Source organism: Balaenoptera borealis (assembly GCF_965194805.1).
Source record: "Balaenoptera borealis genome assembly, chromosome: 4".
NCBI lineage: Eukaryota > Metazoa > Chordata > Mammalia > Artiodactyla > Balaenopteridae > Balaenoptera > Balaenoptera borealis.
This window is the reverse complement of record NC_138861.1, coordinates 123,271,024-123,292,924: the sequence shown is the minus strand read 5'-3', so window position 1 is coordinate 123,292,924 and position 21,901 is coordinate 123,271,024. Positions and strand designations below refer to the sequence as shown.

The 21,901-nt window shown below is 37.7% G+C and overlaps 1 protein-coding gene and 1 long non-coding RNA gene across 3 annotated transcripts in view; both read right to left on the bottom strand.

Annotated features, from left to right (window-relative positions):
- ANK2 (ankyrin 2) overlaps positions 1–21,901 on the bottom strand; it is a 688,006-nt gene that overhangs the window by 491,015 nt on the left and 175,090 nt on the right. The window contains exon 2 of one of the 2 annotated variants that reach the window (XM_082389587.1): positions 4,904–4,964. The exons of the other annotated variant lie outside the window; for it this stretch is intronic. Within the exon in view, the coding sequence (XP_082245713.1) occupies positions 4,904–4,924 (21 nt within the window). The 5' untranslated portion in view covers positions 4,925–4,964. The remainder of the gene's footprint in view (positions 1–4,903; positions 4,965–21,901) is intronic. 2 annotated transcript variants of the gene reach the window in all.
- LOC309627621 lies at positions 8,527–21,212 on the bottom strand. Its single transcript, XR_014243863.1, has 2 exons — positions 12,034–21,212; positions 8,527–11,975 (listed from the first exon to the last, which is right to left on the bottom strand). It is a non-coding gene; the product is annotated as an uncharacterized lncRNA (long non-coding RNA).

The following is a 21,901-nucleotide window of genomic DNA, read 5'->3' as shown; positions in this document are numbered from 1 at the left end:
GAGCTTAAGAGTTTGAGTTTTCTAAATTAAAGCAAATTATGTTATAATTATTGATCAGAACAGAGGGTCAATATTTCATCACTGTAGGAAAGTCTCAAATATTACATTTGATTTACACCAAAAGATAAGAAATTATCACCACTGAAGTATAAAAAAATGTGTTTGACATCACAGGCAAACAAAAATACACGTATTATCAATGATCATGTCCATGCAGGGTATTCTATTCCCTAACATCTGAGAAGTTTATTAGTCTTTGCTATTTTCTCCCAGTAACCCTACATATTTTAAACAAGCCTTAAAAAACCTTTTAAAAACTCAAGATTGTAAACTTTATATCTGGCTCACATGATGTCATATTTAACCCTTTTAATTGTTCTTATTTCCTTTCATTACTTCTCCATAACTACAAGATTTCACACACTAGGAGATACAGATCTTAGTGTGTGATTCAGGGATAAACACCTGAATAGAAGATGTCAGGACACAACCCAGAACTGAGCTCCTTTTCCTTCCCCAGGAAATGAATCTTGGAATGAAAAGACAAAGCTCTCCCCATCAATGGCCAGACTCTCAAGTCGGGGACATCATGAGGAGTCCTCAGCCAGCTAGAGTTTTTCCCCATCTGACCTCAGTACTAAAGCTCTTGGTGGCATAAGCCCCAAGTGACCTGAGCCCTGAAGGGACAGTCCTCTAATCACCGTAGTATTTAGAGGAAGGATTGTCTGGAGGCAATGAAAAAGGCAGTAGATTTTAAGGATACAAACCGTCATTGGACTGTCAGAATCACTTCTTTCTCATGGAGCTATTGGAGGTACTTAACTTCCCGGGAAGCAGTCTGACGTGGAGGAACAGCCCTCCTCCAGCTATGTCTTTAACAGTTTAGGACACTGCCTTCACTTCTGCTACTTCTAGTTCCAGCTGGCTGTTGAATCTGACTTCACTAGGCCACTTTGGTGATGAAATAAAATGATCCGGATCTCAATTTTGACCCCACTACATTTGCTGGTAATTCACTGTGTGAGCTGGACAAATTGCTTAACCTCTAAGAGACTTCATTGCATCGAATATAAAATCAAGTCATAATATTTTCCTCATCCAGTTACTATGACTGTTAAAAATAACTCAAGCAAACAATTTGACATTGTATGTGGCACAAATCGTATGTTCAATACTGTCCCATATTAGTCTGACTTTATAGCTCTGTTAGCAAGTTCCACATACTCCACTTTAGCTTTCTTTTGACCAGTCCCTATATCTACTTTATCCATGCTCTAGTTTTCAAAAAGGTACTATTATTTTCTTGAAAACATCTAATTCCATGTCTACGGATACTGTCAGTCCTAGACAAAGTCATACCCTAACAGAAGAACAACATCTTCATAACTTATAACAACATACTTTCCTGGCTACTCAAGACCAAGGCAGTTAAATCCTCCCTGCCATAGTCCTATGTCCGTCCTCTGAGGACAGTAAAGAACAGCTCTATTCCTGAACTTAGTAAAGGGGTCCCCGTTTACGAACTTTGGTCATTCTGACCTGCAGAATTAATTAAGTTGAGTGCCTGGCTTTTCAAACCTCAGATTTGCAACATAAATAGCAGTGGTTTCTATGGAGTTGCTTTGACCAAATTCACTATCTATTATATTATCATTAAAATTAACGATATAAGATAATTATACACTTTGGGTCAAAGTAAACACTAACCTGCCTATTTTATTAGAGAGAGAAAAATTATCTTAAAGCCACAGCTAACTTATCTTAAGAACTTTATATTTTAATGAAATTCAGTAGAGTTGTGACCACCTAGAATTGTAATTTTCAAGCAATGTTTCATGGAGGCTCGATGGTGATGTCTCAGGGGACCTACCCGAACCTACCCGAACGTGGATGAAGAGGAGGGGAAAGAGGTGACCTGTGTAAGTGGGCTCCAGGTCCCCCATGCCTACTGGAACTAGAATAGTTCTCTTTTTAACTTTATTTACACCAGATTTTATTTTTCAGTGTGGTTTTGCAGCTAAAACAACATCTGAAAGTCCCTCAACTAGAGATCGCTCCAGTTTCATAAAAAGCCCTGTACTCTCAAGTAAACAGTCTAAAAAATCAAAATGGGAGATAGAAATTTAGAGTTTCTAGTTAAATAAGCATATTAATATTCTTATAATTCAAAGTAAACAAACTGAAGTCTTTCATCTTCGGGCCTGTTTAATACTTCCACAGTCTAACTAGACCATCCAAAGGACACACACCAGAGTAGGAAGAACATGCCAAACCAATGATGCCTGAGTAGCTTCGGACAGCAGGCTCTCTTCAGTCATGGCAAACAAGATATAAGTTTTGAATTTAAAAAAAAAGTCATCTTTTCTTCAAGGTCAAACAGTTTCTTAAATTTTGCCATAAAAATACTGTCATTAGGAGACACACACCAAAAATGAGTACCCGAGAAAAGAATACTCAATATCTTTCTTTTCCCTTTCCTCCAAGCCAAATATGTCTGATTTCTGATCTTTAGAAAGAAATATTCATGCATATAGTACACTTATAAACACACATATGTTCATGCAAATTAAGGGAAAACACCACACTTAGAGTAATGTCTTCAAATATGGCTCTATTTTAATCCTATGGGAGAAGGTCATTATATATTAGGTTTCAATAAATCCTTCAACCACCTAAGGCTTGTCATGGTCTACAGTGGTTGACTGAGAATTGTAATCAGACTGGAAGCTTAAATCCACTGGCAAAATTCAGGGAATCGGATGACACAGTCATTAATTCCCAACCATTACAAATTCCCAGTCATTAATACCAACCTAGTCTAACAACACTGTCCCCAGTGCAACTTTCCCTCTCCCATTCTCCACAAACACTACTTCAAACTCTTCTCATTTCCTCAAATCCCTACTAACTAATCTGACCACACCCTCTTCATAGAGAAAATAGAAACCTTTGTTGATACTCCCCTAAACTACATACCAAGTCTATAACCCTACCTGTGTCTGTACATATCCTACTGCCATTGCCTTAGTTATGTTGAGGCGGATTCCTCCCATCAGCTACGAGTAATCCCCCTTCCTCCGCTGCAACTCCATCCCTTCCTTCCTTCTCAGAAACCCATGCCTTTAATCTCTCCCCTTCTCTGCAATGTTCCCATTAACATTTAAACATGTTCGAAACTCTGTCATCCCAACATCCCAGTCCAGCTACTGGATTCTCTCCACTTTTACTTACAGACAAAATTTTCACAAGAACTATCTTTTTTTGCTAACTTTTCCTCCTAACCTCCTATTTATTCTTCAACCCATGCCAATATGACATATGCCCCCCCCCCATTCCAAGAAAACTTTCCTTGCCAAAGTCACTAAGGACCTTTATGTGGAAAAGTTCAGTGGGTTTACTGAAGTCTTCATCTTCCTTGACCTGTCAGCAACATTTGACACTCCATCTCAACTCATCATTCTCTCCTTTTCTTCAGGTATTGGAATCAGTCCTCTGTTCTTCATCATACTATAATATCTACAAAAGTGGTCCCATTCGTTTCCACAGTCTTAGTTACCAACTGTGAGACAATGGTTTCCAAAACCTACCATAGATCTCTGCTCTGAGTTTCTAAGACTCATCTATCTATCCAACTGCCAACTTAGCATTTACACTTGGAAATCTCACTGATATCTCAAGTGAAGCAAATTGTATCATAATATATTCATATAATAATATAGGGTAATATCTATCCTTACTAAAAATAGCCCAAGCTAATTAGTGCTCTCTCATTATCAGTATTAATAAAGTTGCCTAATTCTCATTTGACATTCAAAAAATAGCCAAAAAGTAGAGAAAATTCATGCTACTTAAATGGTCATCATTGGAAGAGTATAAACTTTTTGGCGTAAAGTTATTGCCTTAATTTTTTTTTTCTAACTTCTCTTCAAATTAAGCCTCTTCATTACACCTGCCCTGAGTTCTTATAAGCCCCTTCAGCAAGATTAGAATTTTTTTTTAATTGTGGTTTTATACAGAAAGTTGAGTTCTTCTCTTTTACTATTCTCATATATCTTCTATTCACTGGAATGAATTTTTAATTTAGTATAAAAGGACAATACATGCTTCATTGCATCTAAATGCCACTGGTCTTTTGCATAATTGTCAATGGTAGTGGAGTCACACAGCTCATCTAATAGCTCATAGTGCAATTTTCTCCCTCTCAACCAGATGTCATGGTTTCTATAATATTTTAAAGATTCCTTCTTGAAAATAAAGAGATTCTTCTAGATAAGGTTCATAACTTCAAAAAGGAATCATATTTCCCCAAATCATGCATGTGACAGATATCCAAGACCTCTATATTCTATTATTTAAGTATAATATTTCCTTCTTCGCTCCCTCCCTTTTATTTAAATTTTTTTCATATAAACAGAATCTGGCGAATTCTCCACACTGATGCAATCCATTTGAATTATCTAAAATCAAATTGCCTTATTGACAAGCTTAGAGCAATCAATTTTATGAGCAATTCTGAAGATAATTTTTTGATCACAGGAAACAAACCATAAGCCCTTGGTGAAAACATAACAGCTTTGATGCACAAATCTCAACGTGTTCACTTTGTTGCATCTAATTTCTTTCCCCCACCTCCCTCATTCCACCAATGAATATGTTGACAAAGTGATCAATTTATTTATCTTTCCATTCCCAAATAATACTTACAATAATTTCCTAGACTCAGAAAGAAAAGTCCTATCATACAGGTATTACATTTCTCATAATTAAAATATTATCAAAACTATAACATCTTTAAATCTGTTTACACAAAAAATTATTTTTACCAAAATAGAACTTATACATTCCAACCTCTGTGTCTTTTTATAGTGCTCCTTCTACAGTAATATTAAAATACCAAAAGTACCTTTTGCAACATGGTTGTCATTTGAAATATCAGTTCTTCATGTCCCTGTTCAGTTACTTACCTAAAAGAACAAAAAAGAAAACATAAGTTTGAAACAATTTCAATTTATCTTTAAGAACAGCTTTTACATTTCTAATAAAAATAGGTTTGTAGTAGGCACTGATAAACTTGTTAATAAGAAAATCACCACTGTATTATAAATGTGAAAGAGCAACCAAAAAAATGTAAACCTTTCAAGAGCTCAGAAAAGTAGGCAAAACAGAGTTAGATGAAAAGATGGAAAAATAGCATGTATAAGAGGAACAGATTTAAGAAATTATGAAAATGTTCATCTAATCATAAGGAACTTTAAGCAACATTAGTAGATTTGAGATGGTCAAGATAATTGAGAACAAGATTAAATTCTGTGTTCATACTTCAGAATTATTTTTTATTGGTTCAAGTTTCATATGACAAACATCATCTAGCCAATATACTTTGGTTGATGCTTTAGTCATAGTCTATATAAAAGTTTACATAATCTACATTAAAACTTTTATTGTTAAAACATGACAAAAACAGTAAGATAATTTTAGGAACAACAAAAATCATTCTTATTCCACTATCTGAATTCAACAGGTATATTTATTCATGTTCTTTCTCTTTTAAATCTATGAATATGAATATGTACTCATTTAAACAGGTGAACATACACCAAGCATGAATATGAGTATGTTCTCCTTTAAATCTGGCATATATAATACATTATAATTACAAAATATTGTATTCCTTTTTTACCTATTATTTATAATTATTTTTCCATGTGTCTGTCTACTGTTCATACATGCCATTTTAACATCTGCAAGTTTGTGCTGTTTCATAATTTACTTAGCCATTATCTTTTTAATGACATTTAAATTATTGTCAAATTGCTATAAATAATAATTCAAGTATATGTGTATACATATCCTTTTTATCTCTTTTCACTTCCACTTATCTTTAGTCCTAACTTTTGCTGATTTACAAGTGTCCCTACATCTGGTAGGATACATCCTTCCTCATTCAAAAGCCTATGTCTTTTCCAATTGAAGCTTAGTATCAATTTGTTGAGAGTTTAATTCCTTAAAGTCCAACGAGGCTTATTAGGATTACATTCAGTCTATAAAGAGACTTGATAAGAACTGACATCTTAACAATCATTTGTCATCTTATCCATCCCTTATTCAAATCTCCCTTTTCATCTCCCAAAAGAGTATTCAGTTTTCTTTGCATGGTCCATGCATATCCTTTGCTAAGCTCATTAAGAAGTACTTCATAATTTTTCTTGCAATTGTCAAAAGGAACTTCTTTCTAATTGTATTTTCTCTCTGATATACATTACTACTATTAATTCCTACACTTTTATTTTGTGTTTATTCTCCTTAGAACGTTTATAGCCTCTTAAATTTTTTGACATTTCTCTAATTACATCACAATTTTTAAAAACTATAAGGAAAATTCACAAAGTCTTCCTGAGTATTCCCTTTAGAGAAGTTAAAATAATTAGACAGACTATGATATTCAGAACAATCTGTAGTTAATGACAGTGAGGACGATTAAGATGACTTGCTGAACCTCATTTCAAAAGCAGGCTTTGATTTTAGTGTGTCCCTCCATTTAGAAATTATGCTGCCTCATACATAATATTCAAACATTTTACACGTTTGCATGAAGAGCCTGTAAGTACCAACCTACATAGTTTTCCTGAACAGATTTTCAGAGAAAACTTACTACACAATTATATCCTTTGGCTTTTCTTAGAAAGCTATTATAAGTGCATTTGCACCTTATGGGAGAAAAGGCCGAAGGATGTGAACTGCAGTTTAACAGCAAGAGGCCTGGCTTTGGGATCATACTGGCCTGGCCTCAAGGCCTGACTCTGCCACTTGGTAACAACAGGCCCTGCACAAATGGCTTACTCTGAGCCTGAGTTCTCCTCCTGAAATGAGGTTGCTTGGAGGCTTGGAGATAGCAGGTAGAATGCACCTGGCATAAATTTGGCACTCAAAAACTGGTAGGTATCATCATCCATTGACAGAAGGCCATGTCTAGACCTCATCCTAAGCATTTTACATATGTTTATTCATTTAATTTCACAATAGCCATATGAAATACTATGCACATTTAGTCCACGAGGAATGAGTTCAGAGTCTATATTGGACAAATTTACGGTAATATTCAACACTGACCCAGGATTCTAGCCATTGTTTCTCTGATCCTAAGTCAATGTCCTCTCCACTATGACATCTTAATTTCCGTTTTCATTACTTTTCCCTACTAAGATCTGGGATTTCATAATATTCTACAGATTTCCTTTTAATTTGAAATGATTGGAAAAGAGCCTTTTCTAATTTATTTTAAAATCCAGTGAATATCGCCTATAATCTTGAAACAGTCATTAAAAACCATTTATCATCTATCTGACTCAAAATAACCTTTTCCAACATTAATTATCACTACTTCCCTTTACTCGTCCTACAACAAGACCAAATTCCTTGATTTTCCCCTTTATATACATACAAAATTTTATCTAATTTTCCTGTCTCCATACTTTACCTCAAGGTAATTCGTTTTTTAAAAATTTATTACAAAAGAAAGAACTGCTCATGCTGGTTATTTTCTAGGCACCCCTGAGCTCCCATCTGTTCATTTTTCTTCTCTGCCCTGTTCTCATCCTGTGAGGTTGACCCCTACACTGTGTCACACAAACTCTCTTGCCCACTGGCATCCACTTGTGTTTGCTCAGTTGAATGTACCAGCAACAGATCCCAAAATAGAATCGGAGAGACATTAACGTATGTATTCTTCATGCTCCCTCCCTGCTTTGACATCCAGGCAGTAGCTGCATTCCTCTAGCACCATAGCTTCCATCAGACGGTCCCTCCTCTACATTCTAGTAAACACAGTTTCCTCCACCTCTTTCAGATCTAGCCTAAGAGTGATGGTGGTTGCCCCATGGTCCCTCACCACCCCTTGATGGTTCCCTTAACCTGACTCACTTCTCTTCAAACTACCTCTTCATTAAAGTCTCTTCAAGAATCCTGGCTGAATGTTTCATCTATTCCTTCTCATTAAAAAAAAAAAAAAAAGTGAAAGCATATGAAGTACAAAGAAGAATATTCTATATATAAAGCATACAAAAGTAAAGAGAAAGGTGTTCTTGGAATAACCAGGTTTAACAAAAAACACACTACTTCCAGAATCACTTTATATACATACATATAGTTACTGTCTTAAAAATTATATGGTATTGTTATTATATAACATTGATTTTTTTTGCCCTCATGGTCCTTAACCATGCCAAAATATAAAAACTCACCTCATCTGTTTAAATTTTCTTAGCATTCCAGAAAATATGCATATACCATATATCTAATCAAAGAAAGACATGCTTTCTATTATACAATATCCAAAATCAGTCTAAAATTTTTAGTTTTAATTTATATCTTCAAGGGTTACACTCATAATTCTTACATGAAAGAAGCTTGAGGGATGATGTCCACTTTCAGAGTCAGTCTCAAATTCATACAAAAGCATTGGTTGAAACTGCTGTTCAAGGAATTTTAAGCTGGACAGGCATCTCTTGTCTCAGTTAAATTGCAATGAAAAAAACTAAGAGATGAGAAGTGCCTGTGTCCTATTTTTTCTTCTTCCTTCTATAACTACCATTTATTAAACACAATATGTCTCTCTGTTTATGTTATCTATTTATTCTTCATGACATGTAAGACAGGAATTACTAAATCCCTTTCACAGATGAAAAAAGGTTAAGTAATGTGCCTAGGCTCTAAGTGCTGAAGCCTGGAACTGTCCATCTCCAAAGTCATCTTTTTTTTTTCTTTTTTCTTTTAGTCTTCTTTTTCATTATATCTTGCTGCCTCCTTTAAAAGATTTGATTTATTTACCTTTTACTTGATATCAGGAGATTAGCAACTTTTTCATGCCAAAGTCTTGTTATATTATATCAGGTTTTGCTAAATGCTCATCATATTTTATCACAATATATCATATTTTCATTAGATGTGATTTGGCCTATGATATCATTAGGCCATTAAAATATTATAAAACAAAAACAAAAAAAATTGTAAAACAAATATTGTAATGTTTCCATTTTATTTTCTCTTACTCTTCAAGGCATATTAGAACTCTAACAGTCTTTAACTGACAGTCAAGTTATAAATAGTTATGAAAATATGAAGGACCCAAGGACTAAAGAGTTAGTGATATCCCAGTGGCTTGGAGCCCCTAGATCAGTGTCCCTGGGCCAATTACAACAGACCAATCACTAAGGGTGCTTTTTTTTTTAAATCACAGTCTTGAGCCTCACTCCAGTATAATTTTTTGACTTTACACTTTTTACAACCTCTGCAAGGTGATCCTTCTGCATATTAAAGTTTGAGAGAACAAGGCAAGAATCATTGCTTTATTTCAGAGATCCCAGGACCAGCAGTATATCAGCATCACCTAGAAACCTATTAGAGATGCAGAATCTTGGGCCCTACACCAGACCTTCTGAATTAGAAGTTCAGGAAATGGGCCCAATAATATGCGTTTTAGAAAGCCTTCCAAGTGATTCTGATACAAGTGAAAGTTTGAAGACCACTGCCCTATGTGAAGCAATTTCCTGGATCCTTTGTCCTATTTGCATTCTCTTATTATGGGACTATTCTAGAGCCACTATTGAGCCAAGGCATTGTCACTCTTCACTTTCCCAGGAGGCTCTTTGAAGTCCCAAAAAGAGACCTCTCTGGTACACACATTATCAAATGCTTACCATTTCTCTTTCCCTGCCCTTATCTATTTGACCTACCCTATGTCTAGATTAAAAGATTAAAGTTTCAACAGATGCAGTGTCCACACTCACATAATCTTATTAGGAGCTACCAAAATCAGAGAGGTATTCAGACACTTAAATCAGAACCGTTGTTTCAAATTCCTTTAGAATCACATATGTAACCATAGAGATCACATGGTTTGCATAATACCATTTAGAACAAGTCTTCCCCTAGTCCACTTTGTCTCTGGTGAACAATCCTCTCTGTGCCTTAGCACCAATTTAGAAAGTACAACGTTTAAGCATTCATAAGATGTTTCCATGGAAAAGGCCAATCAAATTGAAAGAAGAAAAACATCGCCTCCAGGTGTCAAAAGAATAAAGCAAGTTCACAAATACCTTGTCCAATTAAAGTTCAAGGCAAATAGGCAATAACATCTCAGAACAGTAATTATGGATGGAGTTGCCTTCCAGCTCTTATATTCGTGAATGCACTCAACAGGGACCTGATTCAACATCTCACGCAACAATGCGGAACACAACAGGAAAATCAGTGTTGTACACCACACGCTGAGCAAAGTGTTTCATCTGACACTTAGAACTGGTTGCACTCAACTACTTTTAATTTTAGTCCCAATTTCAAGAGACTGCCACTGACACAGAGCTACTACGTGAAGTCCTTGCATCCAGCTCCCATTGGGCTGTTCTGTCGAGCCTTTGAATAGTTTGAGCTCCACTGACAGAACACACATTATTTCCTTTTGAAACTGAAAACCAGGACCTGGGCATTTGCATACGCGTTTATTCTTCTCCAAGAGAATTGAGAGCAATTTACGTGATCTCCTCTTCACTGTGAGCCTGTAACTCTCCTCTCTTAATGAGGCAGTGTCTTGTGCTTAGCTTGGTTTAAAATGCACTTTTTTGGCCTCCTTCAAATCCACAATTCAACTGGATTCTCCTTGCCTCTGACTGTGAATAGCTTCCTGTGGTGAAATATAACACACCTCTGATTTTTCTTCTTTCAAGTCAGAGTGTTTTGCTTTGAGGTTGGCAAGGAAACAACTCGGAAAACCATTTGCAACAAATAAAATATTAACAAGACAGAATCTCTCAGCATTAGTTTCTCAACATCTCTCTTTCCTGCTTAAACTTAATAGAAAACCCCATATAGAGACAAAGATTCACTAATTTAATAATTTGGCCTAATTTTAACTCCTTATATAGGAATAATAGCTACAGTTGCTTTCCCTTCATATTCTAGTCTTTTTTCACAATGTATGTTTCTGTTCATACCTTATAGCTGTCCAGTCACAACTGACTACTAAAAACAATATCTGGACAAGTGGATCAATATTTAGATGACTATGTAGGAGCCCCAGGGGCTAAAAGTGGTAGGTCAGAAACCTAAAAAAAATGACGGCCCACAAAATGACACGCAGTATCAACAGTGTACAAGGAATTATTTAAAGCCCTTTCAGTCAAGTTGGAGATGATGTAATTAAACAACATAAAATAATTAATAATAATAAACTATCACTTATAGAATGCTTCCAAGTACCAAAAATTGCACTGACTACTTTACACACATTATCTCAATTACTCTTCAAAACAGCCCCATGGGACTTCTCTGGTGGCGCACTGGATAGGACTCCATGCTCCCAGTGCTGGGGGCCTGGGTTCGATTCCTGGTCAGGGAACTAGATCCCACATACATGCCACAACTGGGAGTTCACATGCCACAACTAAGGAGCTGGCGAGCTTCAACTAAGGAGCCCACAAGCCACAATGAAGGAACCTGTCTGCCGCAACTTAGACTCGGTGCAACCAAATAAGTAAATATTAAAAAAAGAAAGAACAGCCCCATGAAAATCATCCTGTATTTATATTCTAAGACAAGGAAAGTGAGACTCTGAGAAATAAAGGGACTTGCCGCAAGACCCTTTTACTAATAAGTGATTGGATTGAAAATCAAATCCAGGTCTTTCTGGTTTGTAAAGTCTAGGTCTTAGCCACAGCTGGTTGTATAAATGAAGGCAAGGTAAACTAAGTGGCACATTGGTGGACTGGGCATTAAATGGCTTGGTGGTGTGTAATCTTAACTGAGGTGATGAAACTCGTGCTGAGCTTTGAAATAGATAAGAAGAGAGAATACGGGGCTTCCCTGGTGGCACAGTGATTAAGAATCCACATGCCAATGTAGGGGACACGGGTTCCAGCCCTGGTCTGGGAAGATCCCACATGCTGTGGAGCAACTAAGCCCGTGTGCCACAACTATTGAGCCTGTGCTCTAGAGCCCGCGAGTCACAACTACTGAGCCCGTGTGCCACAACTACTGAGCCTGCGCACCTAGAGCCCATGCTCCACAACAAGAGAAGCCACCACAATGAGAAGCCTGTGCACCACAACAAAGAGTAGCCCCTGTTCACCGCAACTAGAGAAAGCCTGCACGCAGCAACGAGGACCCAATGCAGCCAAAAATAAATAAAAATAAATAAATTGAAAAAAAAAAGAGAGAATAGGAAAAGAAATTGGAGGGAAGGAGAGGGAAGGGAAGAGAATGACCCAAAGAAGAATGTAAGATGCATTACTATTGGCCTAATGTAAAGATACAGAGCAGATACTCAAGGTAAGTTCAAAAGACCAGTCTGGCTGCAGTAGAGTTAACAAAACACAAAGATAAAATTGAAAACATAAGTTAAGGTCAGACTTCAAGGTCTTAAGTGTCAAGCTAGGCAGTTTGACCTTTATTGACAGAGTATGAGTCATACTTTAGATTTTCCAGTAAGGAAATGACATGATCAAAACAGAGTTTTAAGAAGATTCATCTAGTGAGTAGGCAGGCAGCTTGGATAGGGGTTAGAGAGAAATAACTGTAATGGAAGTAATGCTCTAATAAGGACCTGACAACTGCGAAACACTTCAAGGCTTAATAATATCTTAGCTCCTAAATGCCAAATCTGCATCAGTTAAATCTTCTGGACTTACTGCTGAACTTCCTTTCCTCCCTTCCAGGTCAAATCTAGTGCTATAACCTGCAGAGGCTCCAGCCACCAGAATGCAAGCTCCATGAGGTAGGGATTGCTGATGCTGTTTTAATTGTTGAAACTCTGTGCCTAGAACAGTGCTTAACACTGAGTAGGCACTCAGTAAGTACTTATTGAATGAATGAACACGTGAACCAAAATGCTCGATCATGAAAATGGCTAATTCTAGGCCTAATGTTATTAAATGTTTAAGTAGAACAGAGAAAAAGTGAAGCAGAAATAAACTTTTTATGCAGACCATCATTTACCCATCTTTGACATAAATCACACTCCCCTATAAGTGAAGATTAAACAAGCCCTCACTATAACCGAATGCAATGTACAGGTCTTGTCTGGGTTCTGATTTGAACAAATCAACTGTAAAAAAAAAAAAAAAACAGGTTTGAGACAATCAGGGAAATATGAAAATTAGACATTTGGTATTAAGTTATATGAATGAGGTGTGATAATGGCATGGTGGGAAAAAACGGAACTTACTAGGTAGAGGCATAATGAAATATTTACAAGTAAAATGACACAGTGGGGCTTCCCTGGTGGCGCAATGGTTAAGAATCTGCCTGCCAAGGCAGGGGACACGGGTTCGAGCCCTGGTCCGGGAAGATCCCACATATCATGGAGCGACTAAGCCCATGTGCCACAACTACTGAGCCTGCGCTCTAGAGCCTACGAGCCACAACTACTGAAGCCTGCGTGCCTAGAGCCTGTGCTCGGCAACAAGAGAAGCCACCGCAATGAGAAGCCCGCGCACCACAATGAAGAGTAGCCCCCGCTCGCTGCAACTAGAGAAAGCCTGCGCACAGCAACAAAGACCCAAGACCCAATGCAGTCAAAAATAAATAAACAAAATAAATAAATTTATTTTTTAAAAAATGACACAATGTTTGGTGTTCTCTTTCAAATACTCCAGCCAAATGAAACCAAAAAAATGTAGGATGGGAGATAAGGTGAAACAAAATTAGCAAAATGGTGCTGATTTTTTAAGCTGATTGGATACATGGAGATTCATTATAGTATTCTCCTTACTTTGGTCCATGTTTGAAACTGTTAAAAAAAAAAATGTTCATCAAAGATTTTCTTAAGAGACTCATGAAGGGTGGGCAATAAAACAAAAACAGGTGCCAGTATTTTAGTCTATGCATGAAGATGTCCACTAGATATCCTCCAAATATACTCATTCATTCACTCATTCATTCAGCACATGGTTACTGAGTCTACAATGTACTGGGGGTTATTCAAAGTGAATGAGACACTGTCCCTGCCCTCAGAGATCTCATCATCATGTAGGGGAGGCAGGACAAAAAACTAGTGATGGCAATCCAAAGTCATTGTGATGTGCAGATATGAACAAGTTACAGTGGAGGCATAAAGGACATAATTAAATTTAATATTGAGAAGGCAAGCTCTGGCTGCAGGGTACTTAACAGATTGAAGAAAAGCAGAGAAAATGTGGATGAGAACTGAAGCAGCAGCACTAAAGAAGGGATGGATCCAAGAAATGTTAAGAAAGTAGTAGAATTCTCACATTACTTATAATTTACTTTTAATATTAATACAATAGCTACCTCTATTAGGTGCCTACTTTGTACCCAATTCTGTAAAGAAAATCATGTTTTTGATCCTGTCATCTGTGCTAATGGCTAAGAAAATGGTGTTGGTATATGTGGGCCAGAGGAGGAAAAAGGAAGTTGTACAATACATGCATGCACAAAGCAATAATAATGTAAATACTCATTGACAAAAGGAGAAAAAAGTTTATGGAGAAATATATAAATAACTAGTATAAAAATCATTTTGGACAACACTAAAAATTATGTAAATACACATTAATCTATACAATGGGTTTTATTTAAAGGGAACTCCTTTTGCTAAACTCACATATGTGGTATTTAGAATTCAAATGCTACAAAGTATATCTAATGATAAGGTCACATCTGTATTCTGTTAAGGAAGTTATTTTCCAAACTTTCACTAATATTAACATATGTGATGGGATATTTAAGTAACTACATACCTGAATTATTCTTCATAATACTTCTTTCACTCAATTTTAAATAAGAATAACAAGCCTGAGCCCACAGGAAAAGCTTCACAATCCCATCAACCTGGATAGAGTCAGGCTAGAAAGATGCAGACGAGGGTTAGGAAATGCCTTTTCCTTCCTTCCCTGAGCAAGGTGTTCCAAAATGCTGAGAGTACCCCCTGGATGGTAGCTTCTTTAAATGGCTCTCAGACCAGAATGAAATATTTGAGTCTACGGTCACGATCAACAGGGCAGTGATTCCTTCCTGGGGCTGACACTTCCCAGAGAAAAAGATCATCTTCTGTTTCCTCCCTTTTTATCTCCTGGTGTGTCAACTACACACACACAAAATTTATCTCTCTTGGAGAGTGGTCTCGGTAAATGACTATTCCATTTGTTTCCATTATGCTGAAGGCCCTTTCCTCATGCTATTTTCCAAATTAATTTCCAAATCTAGAACTCTTATTTGAAGAAATAGTCAACACAGGTTTAAAACTAGTTGGCTTCCTTGGAGAAATCTGACAAACACTATTTCAGTCAGGCAACCAAGATTCATATCAACAGTGATAAGTCATATTGAAGGTATTACCCTTGATCAGATGTGATGAGAACAGCACTTTATTCCGTGATCTTCCTCTCAAAAACATATAACCCAATCTAATCATGAGAAAACCATCAGACAAATTTCAGTAGAGGGGTATCCTCCAGTATACCTAATCGATAGCCTCAACACTATCAAGGTCATCAAGAACAACGAAAGCCTAAGAACTGTCACAGCCAAGAGGAGCCTTAGGAGGCATGACAATATATAATGTGGCATCCTGGATGGGATCTTGGAACAGAAAAGGAGCATTAGGTTAAACTAAGGAGATCTCAATAAACTGGACTTTAACTAATAATAATATAACTAATAACTATAATTCGTAATAATTTCTTATTAATTGTAACAAATGCACCACACTGTTGTAAGATGTTAACAATAGGTGAAATGGGGGGTGGGTGATGGGTAATACAGGAATTCCCTGTACTATCAGCTCAATTTTTCTGTACACATAAAACTACTCTAAAAAATACTCTGGGGCTTCCCTGGTAGCGCAGTGGTTAAGAATCCACCTGCCAATGCAGGAGACACAGGTTCGAGCCCTGGTTCAGGAAGATCCCACATGCCGCGGAGCAACTAAGCCTGTGCACTACAACTACTGAGCCTGCGCTCTAGAGCCCGCGAGCCACAACTACTGAGCCCGCGTGCCACAACTACTGAAGCCCGTGCGCCTAGAGCCCGTGCTCTGCAAGAAGAGAAGCCACGACAGACAATGAGAAGCCCGCGCACCACAACGAAGAGTAGCCCCCGCTGGTGACAACTAGAGAAAGCCCACGCACAGCAACAAAGACCCAATACAGCCAAAAATAAAAAACAAACTAATTAATTAATTTAAAAAAATAAATTCTATTAATTTTTTAAAAGGTTCGCTTCTCCCTTGAAGAAATAAATCAAAATATAATTTTACCTTTTAAATTTATATTTCATTTTATAAATTAATACCATGACTAGATATTAAATCTCTGTTCTTTTAAGCTACTTGAGACAAATATATGTTTTTTCTCCATTACCCCAAAATAGATTTCCCAGTCTCAGAAAGGAAATATGAAGGAAACTAGCTCTTATAATATTCTTGGAAATAATAAGAATAAAAAGCTCTTCCAGAGAAAAGAGGCCTGATGCCTTCTGGAGAGGCATTCTGTTGCTGCCAGCTGAAAGGGTGAGCAATGGGAATTGCAGTGCAGTGGTATCAGAAATCCCAAACAGATGTTCAACCCATTGATCAAAAAGATGAGTAATATGAAAGCTGAGCATCCATCTGCCCTCTCCCACAAGGAGACAGAGCATCACCAGTGCATGGAAATTTCAGCGCGAGAAAGACCCTTAAGAGAGCCTTTGCTCCAATCCCTTCATTTTCACAGATGAGGGAATTTTAACGGCCAACTAATTTCTGATAAGCAATCCTCTCAATACTTTTCTGAAACATGAAAAATAAAGACCCTGATTCTAAGAGGTTAGAGAACATCAACCTCTTTTCTTTATCATCATGTATGCAAATGATTTTTGCTTGAGACAGGAGATTTTTTCCATTTGAATTCCTATAATGGAGAATGGAAATGAAACAGTAGCAAGGACGAAGACACAAATAAGAGGCACTGGACAAAGAAAGAGAGGGTTGGTAGACTAAGTCAACGAACTTGAAGCTCAAGGGAAAAATCCAGGAGAGGGGAGAAACTTCTGTCATGGGGTCCAGAAGCCATAGCCATACAAGGTTTTTGGAGGCAGATACAGTTTTTGTTCTGCTTGAGTGAAACCCTGAGTACCCATTGCCAGATCCCTAAAGAACTGTCCACTTCCTCAGTTACCAGTTATCAGAGAAGCTCAAGGAGAGAGGGGACTCTAGCCTTGGCTGTAAGAGAAAGAAGCCTTGTCAGATCACCAGCTGGAAAAGAACCAGTGGGAGAGTGCCCTGGAGAAGGGAAATTGAAAAAAGGAATTCGTGACTAAGGAATGATCTTCACCTAGGATACAAGAGGCTGCACTTGCACTGACATGTCTGTAAACAGTTAATGTGCTCAGCAACCTCACACCTGGAGTTAAGTGGTTTGTTCTCCTCTAAAGGACAGTTTGACTATAAAGTCAGTAATGACTCAGTGGAAGGAGCTGTCCTTAGAGCAGGGAAGTGGCCATGGCCATGATTCCAAGGTCAAATACAGACAGAAGCCCCTAATAAGGTCTCAGGTTGGTGACAACAGAAGTGACAACCTGACAAAGCCGCCAGTGTGAGCCCAGCATTCATAGTGTTTGTCCAAACCAGCCCCATAGCAGCAATAAAAACCTTGGCCAAAAGCTCTTTAACCCCTTTCTCAGCATCTGAGATGCCCTAAATGAGAACTCAATGGCTGCCTTTCTCTACCCCGAGAAAAGGGTTACCAGCACCCAGACATTCATTTATCCTTTCTGCAAGGATAGAGAGATTTCAGTAAGCTAAGTTTTATGCTGTGTTCCTCAATCTTTTTCTCTCCCCCTCTTTATTTTGTTCTGGTGAAAATGGTTTGAACTTTCCAATGCACAGATTTACCTCTCAGAATCGTCACTTACTTAGACAAAGCAAAGGGCTTAACAACAAATGGAATGCAGGAGAAGTTCATCCTTGCACTTGAGAATACGACCCTGGTGAATAAACAGAACTTTTTCAAACCATAGCCTATATCACCCATGGCAAAAGAAATAATTTTTGCAAGTATACTGTAGCTCCTCCCCTGTGGCTGGGAAACAACACACACACAGCTAAGCTCTCAAAATAACCAATGGATATAAATTAAGTCAGTGCTTTACTCCAAGTCCAGCAATCCCACTGACCCTTCAAAGCATTCTAAAGTGGGTTCCTTTTTCTCCGTTAGAGTTTGGGCACAGTGGCCTGGAACAGAAGCAGTGTGGTGACAGGAGACTGAGAACAAATGCCTCCATTGTGCAGCTTGCTAAGACAAAAGCAAGAGTCTGACTCACAAATACAACACAATTAGAGGCAGCCCAGAGGCCACAATGGGCCAACATCGAAACACAGACGGTTTGAATGCTTTCACTTTGATGCATACCGTGAGTCCAAAAGTTCTCCAGCTTGCCCCTGAAATTACTGCCAACCAAGAAAACTTTTTCAACCGCTTTTGTTCATATTTTGATTTTGGAATTCATGAATACTTAGGAAGATAGACTTGACTGGATGTCTTGCCTGGTTTGTTGTTGTTTTTGTTGTTATTGTTGGCATTTTTTTAACATTAGAGTCTTGCATCTCTCTTTAGTTTGGGGACACATGGGTCGGGGAGGGGGTGTTAGGCAGAATTTCAAAGTAACTGAACTATACAATGCAGTTGCTTATGAATTAAAAGTGTTCCTTTGGGTTCTTATCACTTGTCTGAAAAACACAGAAGTGCCAGCATCTGCAAGCCCTGGTGCTCTATGAGCATAAAAGTATAACTGTGACCTCACTGGAGCATTTTAAAAATCTATTTAATTCCCCTGAAGAATAGACAATGATAACTTTCTGTCACTCTGGGGAGAAGTTGATGGCATTCTTCACCTAAAAGGTCATAAAATTGGTGGGGAAAGTAATCCTGATCTTCACTATGAATGAAAATTCCTTTCGCAAGTCCTGCTTTGAATGATTTTTTTTTTCTTTTAAACTGAAAATAGGCTTACATTTAGATTTGGTTCTGCTATTAAATAACTTTGTAATGTTAAACATATGACAGCCTTTTTTCATCACTCTCATCTGTAAAATTAAAATTGTTGAACTAGAAAAAAAAAAAAGGAAAAGAAAATAGGCTTACCTCCTCAAGTCTGGGAAAGAGAAGATTCACTGGCTTTATGGCGACTGTAACGAGTTCTCCCTAAGTACTGTATTGATGTCATCCATTGTGGCATTAGGCTAATTAGGCATTACGCCTGTTTTTAATGCCATCTGTATTTTTACTCAGACAAATGGAATATGATAGTAATGATACTAAGTGGTTCAATGCTTATCACAATAAAAATTTCCATTAGGAAAATATGTTTAAGAATGCTCAGGATAACTAAATTACCCCTAGGTCATTTACCAGTATATTGATGCTTCATTTCTAAGCGTCTCCATCGGAAGCGGCCTTATAAAACTACTGCACAAAATGTGTCTAATGCACCAGCATCCTGATGTCACCAGTGGTATAATTGGTACATTAACCCTGCCAGGCATTTAGTGAATTGCTGAAATTTTATCACTTGTTAGTCATGAAAATTGAGGGGAAAAAAGAAATATTGTATACCAAACTTGGCATTCAACCCATGCAGTCTCAACATATCTATGAGCTCAGCTGTTCTAAAGCATGTTTCATTGATGTGACTCAAAAAAACCACAGCTAAATCATGAGTACACCAGACTCCCCTCTTGTTTCCACTCCTGTGAAGTCATGCTGGAATAGCCAAGGGATTGTGGAAAAATTGGGGCAGTAACTGAATCCAAGAGAACATCATGCTTCCAACGAGGAATGACAGGGAGTTTGAGTATTTGTATTTTACTGTGTTTTCTACATCTAACTCTTAGGCAATTGTGGAACATTCTATAGCACACCCAGAGAAAATAAGTAGTCCAAAAAATTTTATGTCAGTCAATAACATCAATCTCCCTGAAAAGACTAGTGGATGCCATCTATACAAATGCATGGAGTCCTCCTTGCCCATAGAATTTCTTTTTTTTCCTTTTTAACATCTTTATTGGAGTATAATTGCTTTACAATGCTGTGTTAGTTTCTGCTTTATAACAAAGTAAATCAGTTATACATATACATACATCCCCATATCTCCTCCCTCTTGTGTCTCCCTCCCATCCTCCCTATCCCACCCATCTAGGTGATCACAACGCACCGAGCTGATCTCCCTGTGCTATGTGGCTGCTTCCCACTAGCTATCTATTTTACATTTGGTAGTATATATAAGTCCATGCCATTCTCTCACTTCTTCCCAGCTTACCCTTCCCCCTCCCCATGTCCTCAAGTCCATTCTCTACGTCTGCGTCTTTATTCCTGTCCTGCCCCTAGGTTCTTCAGAACCGTTTTTTTTTTTTTAGATTCCATATACAGGTGTTAGCATACAGTATTTGTTTTTCTCTTGCTGACTTACTTCACTCTGTATGACAGACTCTAGGTCCATCCATCTCACTACAATCAACTCAATTTCATTTCTTTTTATGGCTGAGTAATATCCCATTGTATATATGTGCCACATCTTCTTTATCCATTCATCTGTCAATGGACACTTAGGTTACTTCCATGTCCTGGCTGTTGTAAATAAATTTGTCTGTATAGCTTTGCTTTTACCATTTGTCCTAGGGTTCTGTCTGTCCGTTGTTGTTTTGGTTTTTTTTTTCAGTATAGTTTTTAGCACTTGTTGTCATTGGTGGATTTGTTTTTTGGTTTGGTTGCTCTCTTCTTTCTTTCTTTCTTTTTTTTTAACTTTTATAATTTTTTTATTTTTAATAATTATTTTTTATTTTAATAACTTTATTTATTTTTCTTTCTTTATTTATTTTTTTTCTCCCTTATCTTCTGAGCCGTGTGGCTGACAGGGTCTTGGTGCTCCAACCAGTGTCAGGCCTGTGCCTCTGAGGTGGGAGAGCCAAGTTCAGGACATTGGTCCACCAGAGACCTCCCGGCTCCATGTAATTTCAAACGGCGAAACCTCTCCCAGAGATCTCCATCTCAAGGCCAAGACCCAGCTCCACTCAACGACCAGCAAGTTACAGTGCTGGACACCTTATGCCAAACAACTAGCAAGACAGGAACATAACCCCACCCATTAGCAGAGAGGCTGCCTAAAATCATAATAAGGTCACAGACACCCCAAAACACACCACCAGATGCGGTCCTGCCCACCAGAAAGACAAGACCCAGCCCCACCACCAGACCACAGGCACCAGTCCCCTCCACCAGGAAACCTACACAACCCACTGAACCAACCTTAGCTACTGGGGGCAGACACCAAAAACAACACGAACTACGAACCTGCAGCCTGCGAAAAGGAGACCCCAAACACAGTAAGTTAAGCAAAATGAGAAGACAGAGAAATACACAGCAGATGAAGGAGCAAAGTAAAAACCCACCAGACCTAACAAATGAAGAGGAAATAGGCAGTCTACCTGAAAAAGAATTCAGAGTAATGAAAGTAAAGATGATCCAAAATCTTGGAAATAGAATGGAGAAAATACAAGAAATGTTTAACAAGTACCTACAAGAACTAAAGAGCAAACAAACAATGATGAACAACACAATAAATGAAATTAAAAATTCTCTAGAAGGAATCAATAGCAGAATAACTGAGGCAGAAGAATGGATAAGTGACCTGGAAGATAAAAAAGTGGAAATAACTACTGCAGAGCAGAAAAAAGAAAAAAGAATGAAAAGAATTGAGGACAGTCTTAGAGACCTCTGGGACAACATTAAACATACCAACATTTGAATTATAGCGGTCCCAGAAGAAGAAGAGAAAAAGAAAGGGAGTGAGAAAATATTTGAAGAGATTATAGTTGAAAACTTCCCTAATATGGGAAAGGAAATAATCAAGTCCAGGA